Raw genomic sequence first — 13,702 nt, 5'->3', positions numbered from 1 at the left:
TGGCTCTTGTTGAGAAGCAGGCAGGCGAATACTAGAGCAGGTGACAAAACTTCACTAAGGCTCCAAACACTTCCCTGCAGCCCTGAGAGATGACTGAGTATCAGTCACACATGTCTGCAAGCTTCCTAACACCACAAGGTTCAGGAAAACACTGGAACAGGGCATATCAGCATACCAGACTAGACCCCCACTTTATCCACTTTACCCCCCCTTGCTCTTCATGACATTCCACAATTCCACCAAGGGATTTTTTTTTGCAAACTGGATTTTTTTTATATATTTGCGAGAGCTCTGTCACCAGGTTTGTCCATTTCAGAAATCATTTATTATTTATTATAAGTTGTTCTACTATACTGTTAGCAAAATACAGTGATACAAATTATTAGAGGCCTTTTTTATTTTATTACATGTACATTTATGTATTCTATTCAGAGCAACTTACAGAACTGCAGTTTTGCCTACTTGAATAATATTGTCAAATCCAAAAATACCTTTCCGCTAAGACCTTTTCAAAAACGGGTGATGTCCATAAACATGCATTAATATGCCTTGCATTAATTATTAAATGATAAAAAACATAGTGTGCTATATGTTCACACGAGTCATGAGTAAAATAGTATGTTTTTCTTTGAATTCAAGTGGATTCTGCAGTTGTCTCTAGATTTTGCTCTGTGTTCCCATGTACCTGACTTGACTTACTACTGAGAAGTCTGTAACTCATTTAAAAAAAACTGACTTCTTTAGTAACTAAAGCAAAACATTAACAATTCAGATACAGGTTCTTGGAGTTTGAGAAAATATGACAACGAAATATTACATAGACAATATTGTGCAGCAGTCTTAGGCACCTAAGATAATTACATATATTTAAACTAATGCCTTCTTTGTAAGAGTGGTGCTTGTATAAAGTTATATATATTATCACAGCCAATACAAAAAAATAATACAAAACCAAATAAATATACATTCATTTTTTTCTCTCTATAAAGTAGTAGGGGTGAATGAGTTTGAAGGACAATGTTTTATTCAGATTCTCCTTGATTGCATAAATTTGTTAAATCAACAGCACACATTATTTAAAATCATTAGTTATTAACTGTTAAAACTAGGTATTGGATGATAACCTCAAATAACAAGGAGAGATTTGGAAAAAATTAAACAAAAAAATTCACACACAGAGTATCACACTCACTGGAATAATGGTATTTGGTTTTATTCTAATGTTGGGTGTAATTTGTTGTTTGATAGCCCTTTAAGTCTCATAATCTCTGGTGCCTAAAACTTTGCAAAGTACTGTGTATATATATATATATATAGTTTTCAAATGCTTTTACACACTTTCCTTTTATCTCTCTTGCTATTGATTACAGATGAGCCCAGCTTGTGTTACTTCTATGATGGGGACGGTGTGTGTGAGGATTTTGAGCGGGAGACCAGTGTGAGGGACTGTGGGCTCTACACACCCAGTGGTTTCCTGGACCAGTGGGCCACAGGGGTGGAGGTTTCCACTGAGCACAGGGTGCATTGCCCTGCAGAGGTGGCTGTTGGGTATCCTGCCGTGACAAAGGTGAGAATATAACGCTCACATGTAAGAACTCATGGAACATCACACATTTTAAAAATGTTTTTCAGACACATAAAAATTTCATAGTAAATTATCATAAATTCACATTCATTTTTTATGCAATATTGAAATGTATTCGTTGATATACACCTGAGGTCTTCAAGTGCAGGTCACTGAAGTCCAAACTCGATGCGTAAAAAAAAAAACACATATAGTGTCACATGATACTGTGATATTAAAATGTAGAATTTGGTTGGATTCTGTTTGAACTGTCACACATTCACACACAATGTCACACAATATGGGTATGAGGTTTACTCGCTGAAGTGACATTGAAATGTCTTAAAAAGTAATACATTTCATTTTAGGGATCCTGAGGGATCATCCTGAGTTGTGAAAGCTTTAATAATGGACTCTAAAAAAAGAATTTATTTTCTATGTATTATTTAATACTGGAAGGCCTTTGATAATCTGACTAATAGAATTATTGTGAATATATTTTGCTTAAAAACATAATTTTGCTGTACTGTTTCTTACTATTTTAACAGGAAATGTGCAGATAAATTGCTACAAATGTATGTATTTGTTAGCGGTGTCTGTATAGATGCCTGTTTCACCTGTGTTCCTTAAAAGACTGATTTGTTGTTTATGTAGTGCATTGGTTAAATGCAGTTTGCAGGAGCACACAGGCCACAAAGTGCTGATCTCAGAAACATGCGTAGATTTCATATATTTAGCATGTGTGCTGGGAAATGTCGAGCAACTGAATGCTGATTGAAATTGTAGTACTGTTTGGAGCAAAACAAGCCGACCAGAACTGGCACAAAATCACTTGTATCAGTTCGAATATAGGTGTGTAACTGTCCATCCTGACAGTTTCTTGAAAACAGTGAGACGAGTATTGACTTTTCTCTTCATTGTCTGTACATTCTGGCCTTAACACTGCCCCCTAGCGTACACATGCAAGTGGGTAGAGTAATCTAAAACCAGACTCAAGTGATAGTATAGTTACTTGTGTAAAATAATCATTCAAGTAAAAGTAAATAAAGTTTAATCGGTTAAGCAGAAGAACAAAAGCAGCAGCTCAAAACTACTGAGTACCGAGTATGTTTTAAAACTCCAGTAGAACCTCTTAATCCTTCTAAATATCTCTTACTACTTGATTAAATGTAACTACTTCCTTTTCATGTTTGTGTAAATGTTTATGTCTGAATATGCCTCTTGTGCAAATATCTGCACACAATGCCCATACATGTTCACATATTTGTGCACACATACATTTATTCTGCTTTATAATAATGCATTAATTCTGTAACATTATTCCTGTTCATGACAATAGATCTAACTAAGTTTATGTGTAGACTCTGACAACAATTAGTTGTTGAATAAATACTGTTAAAATCCCACACACATTTAAATTAACTGTAGAACACAGGCTTTTTCAAAACCGGTGCCTTAAAGTTGTGGTTTGTTTTTTTCTCTAGAGATTTCAGTATGAAATATTTTTAATTGTACACACTTTTTGGCCAAGTTTTAACTCTCCTCCCTTTTATGCTGTTTGTAGAGCAAATAGCCCATGCACACAAAATTGTCTCCTCTCCCAAATTAATCATGTCAGAAAACCATTCCAATCCTGCTGTGCAAAACCTTAGGATTTATAGCATGGAGTCAAAGAGACATTTTTCACAGAAGATATTTGAACCTCATTGTTACTAAGGAATTCATTTTCTCGATTTTTAGTTGTTGTGTAAGGTGTTGTATAAACTGTCTCAAGAGTGTATTCCCTTCTGTGTATTACTTTAGTGATATTTTGAATATTAAAATGCAATAATATTAAAAATACTAAGTAAATGATATTGTCCTATAACAGAATATAGCACAAAAATATGGTTATTAGATATAAAAAATATATATTTAACACATTTCTATAATGTTTTCTACTCATTCTGGAGGTCTCCAGGCTACTTTTCTTAAGATGCAGTCAAGCTTTTCAGAACTACAACATGCTTGCTTCTCTTCAAGTTCTGAAACACTTTCGAAATGTCTTGATCTGCCATTCATAGATTCGTAAACAAAGGATTATATCCTGGAAGCAACAATCAGTGGCAGCAAAGTGCCAGTTTGCCTGGGTTTGCATTGATTGTGGACAGTGGTATCAAAACCTCAAGTATTTTGGCTCACAGTGAAGCAGAATACTTGTACTTGAAAAATGAGGCATCAAAAAGGCGTAGGCTTTGAGAATCAATGGGAATATTCCAGAAAATGAATGGAAACAGAAATGGCTTGACAAATGCCTGCTTGTGGTTTCAAGTGGAGCAGGCATTAGCCTGTGATTGATGCTGGAGTTCTATCAGGATGAGTAATCATATATAGGGTGTTATTGTGTGCAGCAGCAGCATCTAGAGTTGCAGTGCTGAGTGTAAGGCAGAGGAATTCATGAATCAATGTGAGGACTAAGAAGGTGGGGGGGTACACAGAGGCTAGTACTGTATGTTATGCTAAAGAAGAGGCACTCCTCACAGGATAGAGGTATTGCTCCCAGTAGACGTGCACAACTTTCTCCCATTCCTGTCATTGCTAAATATTTCACTGTTGCGTTTTGCTGCTCTGGAAAAATTTAGATGGAAAAAATATCTTATAGAGTTCTGTTGGTCCAATTAAGAGTTCAAAACAAACAAAAGTCATGGAAGAGTTTTATTTCAAGCTACATTTCAGAATATCATATGTTAGTATCACAAATTTGTGTTTGCTTAGTTTATTAGATTGTGATAGAGTGTCGTGTCTGCTTTAAGTAATTGGCCTGATTGTGCAGAATGCTTATGAACAGTAGAGCTGGAACTGCGAGAAAAATGGGTGGGGGAAAACAGGGGCAATGTATAGGCCAGACATTCACTTACCAGCGTGACTCTATTGCTGACAGGGCATAAAATTCCCGCTATAAACTACTCCAAAAATTCTGGGGACATCCATTGTGCAGAGACAGCAGACAGGCCAGCCATTCCCACTGCTGTGGTGGAGTGCTTCTGAGCTCCTGTTACACATGCACGCACACACACACACACACACACACACACACACATACACACAGTATGCATAATTAGTGCCATTGACGGTCTTGGGCAGCAGGCGGCTCTCCAGTGTCACCTAGCGTCGCAGTGCTGTCACCCCACACTTGGGTTCAGGGGGTTCAAAACAAGAGTGGTCTGAAAGCTTATGTACAATAATCGGCGTGCTGCTTGCAATTGTCATTGGAATTGAATAAGTCAGAGTGACTGGATCGTTTTAGGGCTGCAGCTTCATGTTTATTGAGTCCAACTTGTATGGTCTGGGCAATTTGGACGTTTGAGTGTTTATTCAAAACCTTTGGCTTTAAAACACACCACAAGTATTTAGGAGGTCTTAGTTGCATTACAGCTTTAACATTGCTTAATGGTACCCAATCTAGTACCTCAAACAGATACTCAGACATCTGAAACATTCCTTTTTGAGATCTAGATTTTGATTTCCTAGATTAGCATTCTCAATCAGAGATGTTGGATATATAAAGCCCCTGGGGTCCGTCTGCCCGTCCCCTCCATTTTGCTGCCTTTCTTTATGATCTGGAGCAGCAGTCTGACCTTGCCAGGGTTCTGCTTAATTGTGAGCCTCCAGATGTTCTAAATTACATTCTGATACAGAAATGCAGACTGGCTGACCTCCATCATTACTGACATCCACTGTGCACTCCTTCAGGTACTGTGTTTATAATTCACTTTAACATGTCCTCTAATGTAGAAAATTGGAAGGCTTTATTCTTCTTCTGTTACTTGTTGAGGTTGTTTAATTAAAGCCAGAAGTTTTCACAGAAATGGCTATAGGCTGCTGATCAAGCTCCATTCCTTTACCTCATCCTAGCAAATGCCTTTCTTCTGTTTATTTATTCAACAATATTGGTTGATTTGTTGTGGGCGTGTTTGTGGGTAGAAATCTATTGTGAGTGAGAACTTCATTCAAAACTCCTAACATCTTCACGGAAAGATGCTGAAAATATGAGGCTGATTGTGAATAACCCTTAAAGATTTTTAAGTTAAAATGTGTAACTCTGAATGAGAGCTGACTGCAACGAGAATTGTATGATGTTATGATGGACACCTAAATGTTTTTGTAAATTGGACTTTATGCAGAATGTTCTGATGCAGTGTATGTGTTTGTGTGTGTGATCTCAGAGTTGTCAGTCAAAGGTGTTTGATCTATCTGATGGAGTATCGCAGTATGCCTGGTTTCCATGTGAGGAAGCACAGCTGCACAGTAGGATCCACAAGTATTGGCTAAAGGTAAGAAATTACAATGAGTTATGTTGAGGACACACACACACACACGCGCATACACGCCTTACTGGTATTAGACACTTTACCAATCAATAACCAGAAGAGCTAAAATGCATGTATGCACACATTGGTCATGAAATGTATCTTTCGTGTAGAATCTGATCTTTCTTTGAGCTTCCATATTGTGTATCACTGCATAAAATATTCACGTGTTCTGTTATTATTATTCTATGCACTGTGATTTAGTTGTATATAAGCACTTGCTTTTAATTTGTCAGAAGAAAAATATCTCTAAATGTATTATTCATATTTATACCAAATCAATAGGTGTTTAATTTTTTTCAGCCTTAATGTGTTAAACAGTCTGGTCCCTGTCCCAGTTCATCTTCACTGTTTAATTGATACATATACAACTTTGCTTCCACATCACAGTCTTCAGCTGAAATTCCTGACCTGGATTTGACTTGGCTGGGCTGTTTTAGAAAAAAAAAAGACAAATGCATTTACAGGTTGTAATTTAGTTATTATTTCAATTTTTTGTAACTATTTGCTGTCTAATCTCATTTTTTAAGGCATACTATGCCCACCCCATGGTTGCTGCTGCAGTCATCATCCACCTAGCTGCAGACGGGACTGCCTACAGTGACCAGACCCAAGCCAACGTCACTGTTCATCTAGTGGACACCAAGGAACAAATCCACAACCTTGGTCTGTCTGGCTTCAAACATGCTCTTACTACAGACATGCTTGGAAAGAAGAACAGATTTGTAATGCAATAACGGCAAAAAAATGTATTCACTGTCAGTGTGTTCACATGTGTTGAAAGCCTATGCAACACAAGTCAAGGTTAAAGTCATTAATTGGTAACTGTGCTTTTTAAATATCTTGCTCAAGTAAAAAGTTGTCTTCATTTTATTTAACATTTTTAATGCTGAGACTTAAGAACCACTGATTTGATGCACCACCATTTTCTACCATACATTAGACAATACTTCAAATGCTTTGAGATAGATATTTACACTGTACTTCTTAAACCTTTTAGGCGAATGGCGGCTGAGTTGCAGGAACAATCCTTTGGTGATTCCTGTGAGTCATGATCTTAGCATGGCCTTCTACAGGACAAAGGCCATTGTGGTCAGCTTCCGATCAGCCTTGGTGGCCATCTCAGGTGTAGGTCTGCGTTCGTTCCAGTACTTTGACCCAATCACGATCAGCGGCTGCCAGAGCAATGAAATCTACAACCCCATGGGCCAAAGGTGAGATTTTGACTTCAACAGAAAAAATTTTAGCTTGAAGCAAAGGCATTTGGTGTCATGAAAAATGTTATGCCTAAGGAACCACTAAGGTTGCAATATTAGCTACACATACTGTAAATGATGAACAGTTTAGGATTTTAAATCATTTTCCGTATGAAATCATTTTTACTGTGTTTATCTGAACCATTCCAATTTTGTGAAAAAGCTTTGTTGCAACATTAAATAAACAGCGATGTTTAAACCTAAACAACACATTTTAAGTTGTTTATTTCTGAAGCTCAATTTTCACTAATGTTTATTTGAAGTTGCCTTCTAGTTTTCTTCATTTTGTTGTCAACTGCTTTATGAAATACCTGCATATTCTCAATCTGTTAGGCCTATATGTTTATATAAATAGTGTAGAAATACACAGTTCCTAATGAAAGCAAAACATTATTTAAACTACAAATGAAAAGTTTTAAACGGTATAGGTTTCAAGTTATTTGAAGGAAGCTATCAAATATTAAGAACTGGATACCCATCTTAACAGTCATTAATAATCAGCTAAAACACAGAGAGGTAGGGCAACATTGACTTGTTTAAGTAATGAACCAACACCAATCTGTGCTGATAAACTTGCCAAATACTTACCTTATATTGTCTTCTCCATCAGTCAGCATTAAGCCTGTGAGCTGCCTCACATATTTGTTAATACGTTTAACCATTTGACCACCAAGTTTAATGAATTAACCACTAACAGAATGCCTTTTTAAACATTAATAATAATATGATGCACTTTAACATCAGGTCACTTTTGCCCTTTCTTTCTATGTGTTACAAATGATTTGTAAGGTGTTCAGACACTAATTGATAACCATAACATAAACATGTTTGAAACTATTTATAAAGATAGTCTTATATTAAAGTGGACAAAGAATTATCTTTTTTTTCTGTAAGTGTCATCAATAATGAACTGAGATGTTGATTATTTCATAATGATTTAGAAAACTTTATAGAACTTGGGGTTACAATAAATAAATTATTACAATAACAATTTCATCCTGAATACTGTTCAAAATTGGGAATCGAAACTTGACACAGAACATGTATCAATGAACAGCCGTGAATAAATAATAATATTACTTAATTAACTAATTTAAGAACTTGACCTATGGACTACTTCAGTATTTCACCCCACGCAAGGGGTAGAATAGTCACAGTGTCACTAGCCTGTAGTTTACACTGGTTTTAGCTACTCATGTAGAATGATTAGTCTGTTTGGTTGGACCTAATTGCATTTATTAATTGATGTTGATACTTTTTTTCTCAGTTGTGTGCATTACTCGTGTGATGCCATTGACTGCCAGAAACCTCTGGTGCATAACGCAGAGATGAGGTGCAGCAGTCCGGGCTACTTCAACGGTGTACGCTGCACCATCACCTGCAACCGTGGATACACCCTCAAAATCCACAGGGACGATGACATCATCAAAACACAGGTGCTGCTCTCACTCTTGGTTCTATCACCAGGTGGAATATGAGTGTGTGTGTGTGTGTGTGTGTGTGTGTGTGTGTTTGTGGCTGTGCGCCTACTTTCAAATCTTGCCCCAGATTCTTCCAAAACATAATTTTGTCCAGCTTTCATACAGTAGCACGCACACACACACGTTACACCTACGCCACAGTAACCATGTCCTCATGCTTTCATGCTTTACGTGCTTATGGAGCAATCAGTAGTAACGTTTTATGGCTCTCGTAGGTTGGGTGAAGCGAGCTGTCAGAAAGGGAAGCAGCACTCCCCTCATCTGGAGCTCAAACTTTAGGGCTCCAAGCTGCTGCTGCTGCTGACTTCTCCCTAGTTTTATGTCTTTCTTCCTTAACCACTTTGTTTGAGGAGTCTGAAACCATGGGAACAGTCCATGTGGCTCAAATAAAAGCAAGGTTTTCCTTTCAGGGAGCAAAAGAGAGAGGGGAGAGAAGGAGGATATATGCAGGTTTAGCCAAGTTTTAGAAAAGGAATGAGAGATTTCCATAGCATCTACTCTCTCCTCCCTTATTTCAATCCTAATATATATTTTACAGTGGGCCACAACTATAGATATTATGGTCTTATTAGTGTAGGTAATATTAGTAATTTGAATGTAATATGTCACATAGTTATTATGGTCTATTTCTACAACTTATATTAATAAAAAATAACAGCAACAACAACAACAACAATAATAATAATTATTATTATTATTATTAACCCTATGAAGGACTGGCGCCCCCTCCAGTGTGTGTTCCCGGCTTGTGCCCAGGGATTCCGGGTAGGCTCTGGACCCACTGCAGGCAGACAAAGAATGAATTATTATTATTAACCACATTTTAAGGTTGAGCACAAAGTAAATATTTCAGTCATGCAGCTTGCTCTTTTCCCTCCCAGTCTTGTTACATCTATTTAATTCAGTGTAAGGAATGTGATATATGAAAGTCAAACATGAACAGGAAGTCACTCAGTCATGTTTTACTGCAGCACTGATTAAGCACAGCAATAATAGTAAGGGGCTTATTGGGGGAAAAATTAAAGCCTCATGCATATTTATATAGTAATAGAGTCTAGGTAGCACATAGAGAGCTCAGTTGCATTTGCAGTTTGATTTACATGCTATTTTGTCAGACTAAATTCATACTTTTTGCAAGCAACTTGCACTTTTTTCAGTTTTTGATGATAAAAGATGCTGAAAGTTATTAAGTTTTGATAAGCATTTTTTACAGCAGAAGTATACTGTCAGTGTGGTATGAGAAATAACTTGTGAGAAGTGGTATTTGAAGCAATTTAAGCCTTGGAGGGACCTTGAAAGGTAATCTTTGTTAGAATAAGGACGGTCAGAATGCATTTAGTGTGTGTGTGTGTGTCTGCTTCTGCTGCTGTGCTCTCTGAGGGTCTGCAGATCAATGGCACTGCAGCGAGCTGATTACCCCACACCTTCCACACTAAAGACCAATGGTAGCAGCCACTGTAGATAAAGCCATTACTGTTAGTGAGAGTGTTGGCAGAACTTTAAGTCTACGAGCCTTTAGCACGCCATCCATTCCTGCCCATTCACAAAAGCTGCCTGAGTATGTTGCTGCGTATTATCCAGGACAGGGTTCCTCTGTGGCTTCCTGCACCTGCTGTCCAGAGAAAGTAACACAGCTGAAGGCTGTAAATAGTATAGAGAAGAGTAGTGTAAAAACATGTTTGGTGTGTTTTGCAAAAACGCGAGCACTCCACTGTATGTAGGTGTTTGGGTTGGTTGCTGCCAGAGACCGCTGTCCGCTCAGAGGTTTGGCTTCTGTACAGCAGTTATTACGCATTTGGAGAGAGGAGAGAAAGGCAGCAGACAGATTTTCTTGACTTTTTGGGAGGCCTTGGTTTATATAACAGCAGGGCTTTGGGGGCCAGCACTGGGGGGCTGCAAGGGCCCTTACAGGGGAAGATGTCTGGTCTGGTTATGTAAGGGGAGAGTGTTTTAATGAAGTCTGAAGCTTCTTCTACACTAACTACACACAGAAATAAAAGGGGAGCAGTGCATTTGTAAGGCCATTTTTGGTTCCCTGAAGGACCTCGGACTGTATAGCACTGTGCAAAATTCAGAGACCAACCTTTGTTGATTAGTCAAAACAGTTTAAATATGTGAAGCTATTCCCTTTAATATTTCTAGGGAGATTTGATGTTAGACATTTTCAACAAGTGAAAATAAAAACAAAACTGGAGTTGAAAAAAATCTAAAAGATCGAACAACAATGGAATCCCTAACAAACATGCAAGACCAAGCGGATTGTTGTTGAGAGGAGAAAACCATGTTCTAATCTTGCTTCAAATCTGCTCAAACCCACAGGCATTTATGCCGATGTCTCCACTGTGAGAACTCAGAGGAATGGGTCTCATAGTCTTCAAAAAGCTGTTACTAAAAAGCAGATAAATAAAATACAAAAAATAAAAATATTTCCAAAGGAAACAAGTCTATTGGTGTTTCCACAACAATGACTGACCACAACATGAGTCCAGACCTCAACATCACTGAATATGTTTGGAATTACTTGGATTGTGAGAAACAGAAAATGCAGCCATCTTCTAAGAATTTGAACACTGGATCTGTCTATTACAGTTGTAACAGAGTTGCAAACCCTACATTAAAGAGAGAGTGAAAACACTAAGTAATCTCTTAATTAAATGTGTGAAGAATCAATTTCACACTTCATAATGTAAATGTTCTGCTTCAATTATTATTATTTATTTAAATATTTAGCTAGAAACACATGTACAGGCCAGGAACAGTTTCAGACATTTTTAAAGATTTTTTTTCCTACTGCATTAGCTCCTTTCCTGCACCATGCCATGTTACAACAATTTAGCAACAGCTGCACAATGCTGTGCCTTCACGGCCACTAATGACTTCTGAGTAAGCATGGCCTGTGTGTGAACGCATGCTTGTTTGCTCGACATAGGTGAGCTCTGCATATTTTGATCAGATGCCCTACATTTGAACTCACCTGAAGGAACTCGCTTACCCTGCCAGGAACTTGTTGCAGAGAATTGGTAACAGAGAGACAGAGGGAGAGAAAGGAGGAGAGCGGGAGTGCAATGGTCTGATGGATGACGTCAATACGAGGGTGCCCGTGGGTTTGTATGGAAGGGAAAGTGCTGATCCCAGCACAGCAATTACTGCTTATCCACCGTCTCCAGAGAGTACTAACGTCTGCTTCTAAAAGGCGCAGTCAGTGAGAAATTAGCCATTTCACCATTAACCTCTTACTATATTGGAACTCAGGACGTTCCAAAATTCCAGAAAAAAAAAGTGAGTACTTAGAAACTGCACAACAGTTAGTGAGACATAGCTCTGTCTGAATGTGGAGAGAGAGGCTGGGACTGAGTGATGTGCGTGTGAGTTTTTTTTTGTTTGTTTGTTTGTTTGTTTTTTTGTCCTGCTTGTACCTGTGGTGGTGTGGTGGCTCATCACAACGGACACAGTGTCTTCGGTAGCCTCTGCTTCCTGGTTGTGCAGTGCTTGTTTTTGCCAGGGTGTTATTGAAAGCAGAGCATGTCCCAAAATCACCATTAGACAAACAACAACATTGCAGCAGGCCAGAAAGGCAAATGGAGAGTGGAAGGTCTACTACTTTTTCTTCATCATCTTCTTTTTGTTTTGTTTTGTGTGTGTGAGTGTTTCCATGCTTTAGTACTTGTGTGCATGTGTTTACAAATGTCTTCCTGCAGGCATGCCATGCATGCACATTAAAGGTAAAATCAAGTCAATGCAAAGTCTATTTGTCACTTACATATTTATACACAATTGAACTACCAGTGAAATGCTTTGATGACAGCTTACTCACACTAAAAAAAAGAGCAAAGTAAAAGAAAGTCAAATACAGAACAATTTATTTAATAAGAGATTAAATAAATTGTATTCCCAGTGCATTCTTACTTGTAAATGCTTGGATGAACAGTATTGCCAGAGACCTCCCTCAAACAAAACAGAAATTATGTTTACAATAAAACAGAGATTGTTTTTCCCCCATATTTTCTGGTGTCCATGCTCTACAGTTTGTATGATTTTCAGGAGATGTGCTTTAATTTTCTGCAAGAGTTTTTTTTCCTACCTTCGAATCTCATACTGTGAGGTTGGTTGCATTTTCAGCTTTTCACTATCAATAACTCTCACTTGTTTAGTTTGAAAATATTTAGTTTTTTATCTATTCCCTTTTCTCAGTAGCAATATTTTTTACCCGTGTGTGTTTCCTCCGGGTGCTCTGGTTTCTACCCACAGTCCAAAAACACATGTTGCTAGGTGGATTTGCGACTCACGAAAGTGACCATGAGTCTGAGGGTGTGTTGATCTGTGAAGGACTGGCGCCCCCTCCAGGGTGTGTTCCCCCCTTGCGCCCAGTGATTCCGGGTAGACACCGGACCCACCTCCCTGAACTGGAGAAGCAGTTACAGACAACGAATGACTGAATATTTTTTACAACTACACATCATTTCAGACTCGTAACTCTAAGTTATCTTCTCAGAGTGGAAGGATAGACAGAAACACCTGTGACATTTGATTTTTCAAATCTGAAGCATGATTGAAGCTAGGTTTTACTTTTCTCTAAGTAGTATGCAAATATGTGTTTTAAGTTCTCAGGGTGCGTGTGTGTGTGTGTTTGTCTATGTGTGTTTATTCATGCATTGCATTCATACGTACCTGTGCACATGCATGTGTGTACATGTGACTGTCTATGTGTGCATGTCCCTGTGCGTGTCCTGTGCATGCTTGCATGTCCGTGTGCCTGAGCACACAGTGGTACATGAGCATTTCAATGGTTTTTTTGCAAACATGCAAGGAGAAAAAGGCTCAGGGTGGGATGCAAATGAAGGAAAGACAGCAGTAGGGGCATCTGTGTTGAATTAGGCACAGTAGTCAGTGGTAGTTAAATTCTCAGAGGAGGAGGAATCAGAAGCTGTAAATTTTTAAAAGAAGGAAACTCCTTGCACGCAGACACCCATGCCGTGCTTTACACACACACACACACACACACACACACACACACACACACACCAACACCCCAGCCCACCCTCTACACAGATG

The 13,702-nt window shown here is 38.2% G+C and overlaps 1 protein-coding gene across 1 annotated transcript in view; it reads left to right on the top strand.

The window, feature by feature from the left end:
* Positions 1 to 13,702, top strand: part of LOC136676778 (pappalysin-1-like) — an 83,031-nt gene that overhangs the window by 48,774 nt on the left and 20,555 nt on the right. Inside the window, exons 10-14 of the mRNA XM_066653997.1 lie at positions 1,371 to 1,567; positions 5,770 to 5,877; positions 6,444 to 6,579; positions 6,914 to 7,127; positions 8,437 to 8,605. Coding sequence (XP_066510094.1) covers positions 1,371 to 1,567; positions 5,770 to 5,877; positions 6,444 to 6,579; positions 6,914 to 7,127; positions 8,437 to 8,605 — 824 coding nt within the window. The remainder of the gene's footprint in view (positions 1 to 1,370; positions 1,568 to 5,769; positions 5,878 to 6,443; positions 6,580 to 6,913; positions 7,128 to 8,436; positions 8,606 to 13,702) is intronic.

The sequence above is a fragment of the Hoplias malabaricus genome, chromosome X2, assembly GCF_029633855.1.
Source record: "Hoplias malabaricus isolate fHopMal1 chromosome X2, fHopMal1.hap1, whole genome shotgun sequence".
Classification (NCBI taxonomy): domain Eukaryota; kingdom Metazoa; phylum Chordata; class Actinopteri; order Characiformes; family Erythrinidae; genus Hoplias; species Hoplias malabaricus.
The sequence above is the reverse complement of the archived record's forward strand: the minus strand, read 5'-3'. Positions and strand labels throughout refer to the sequence as shown.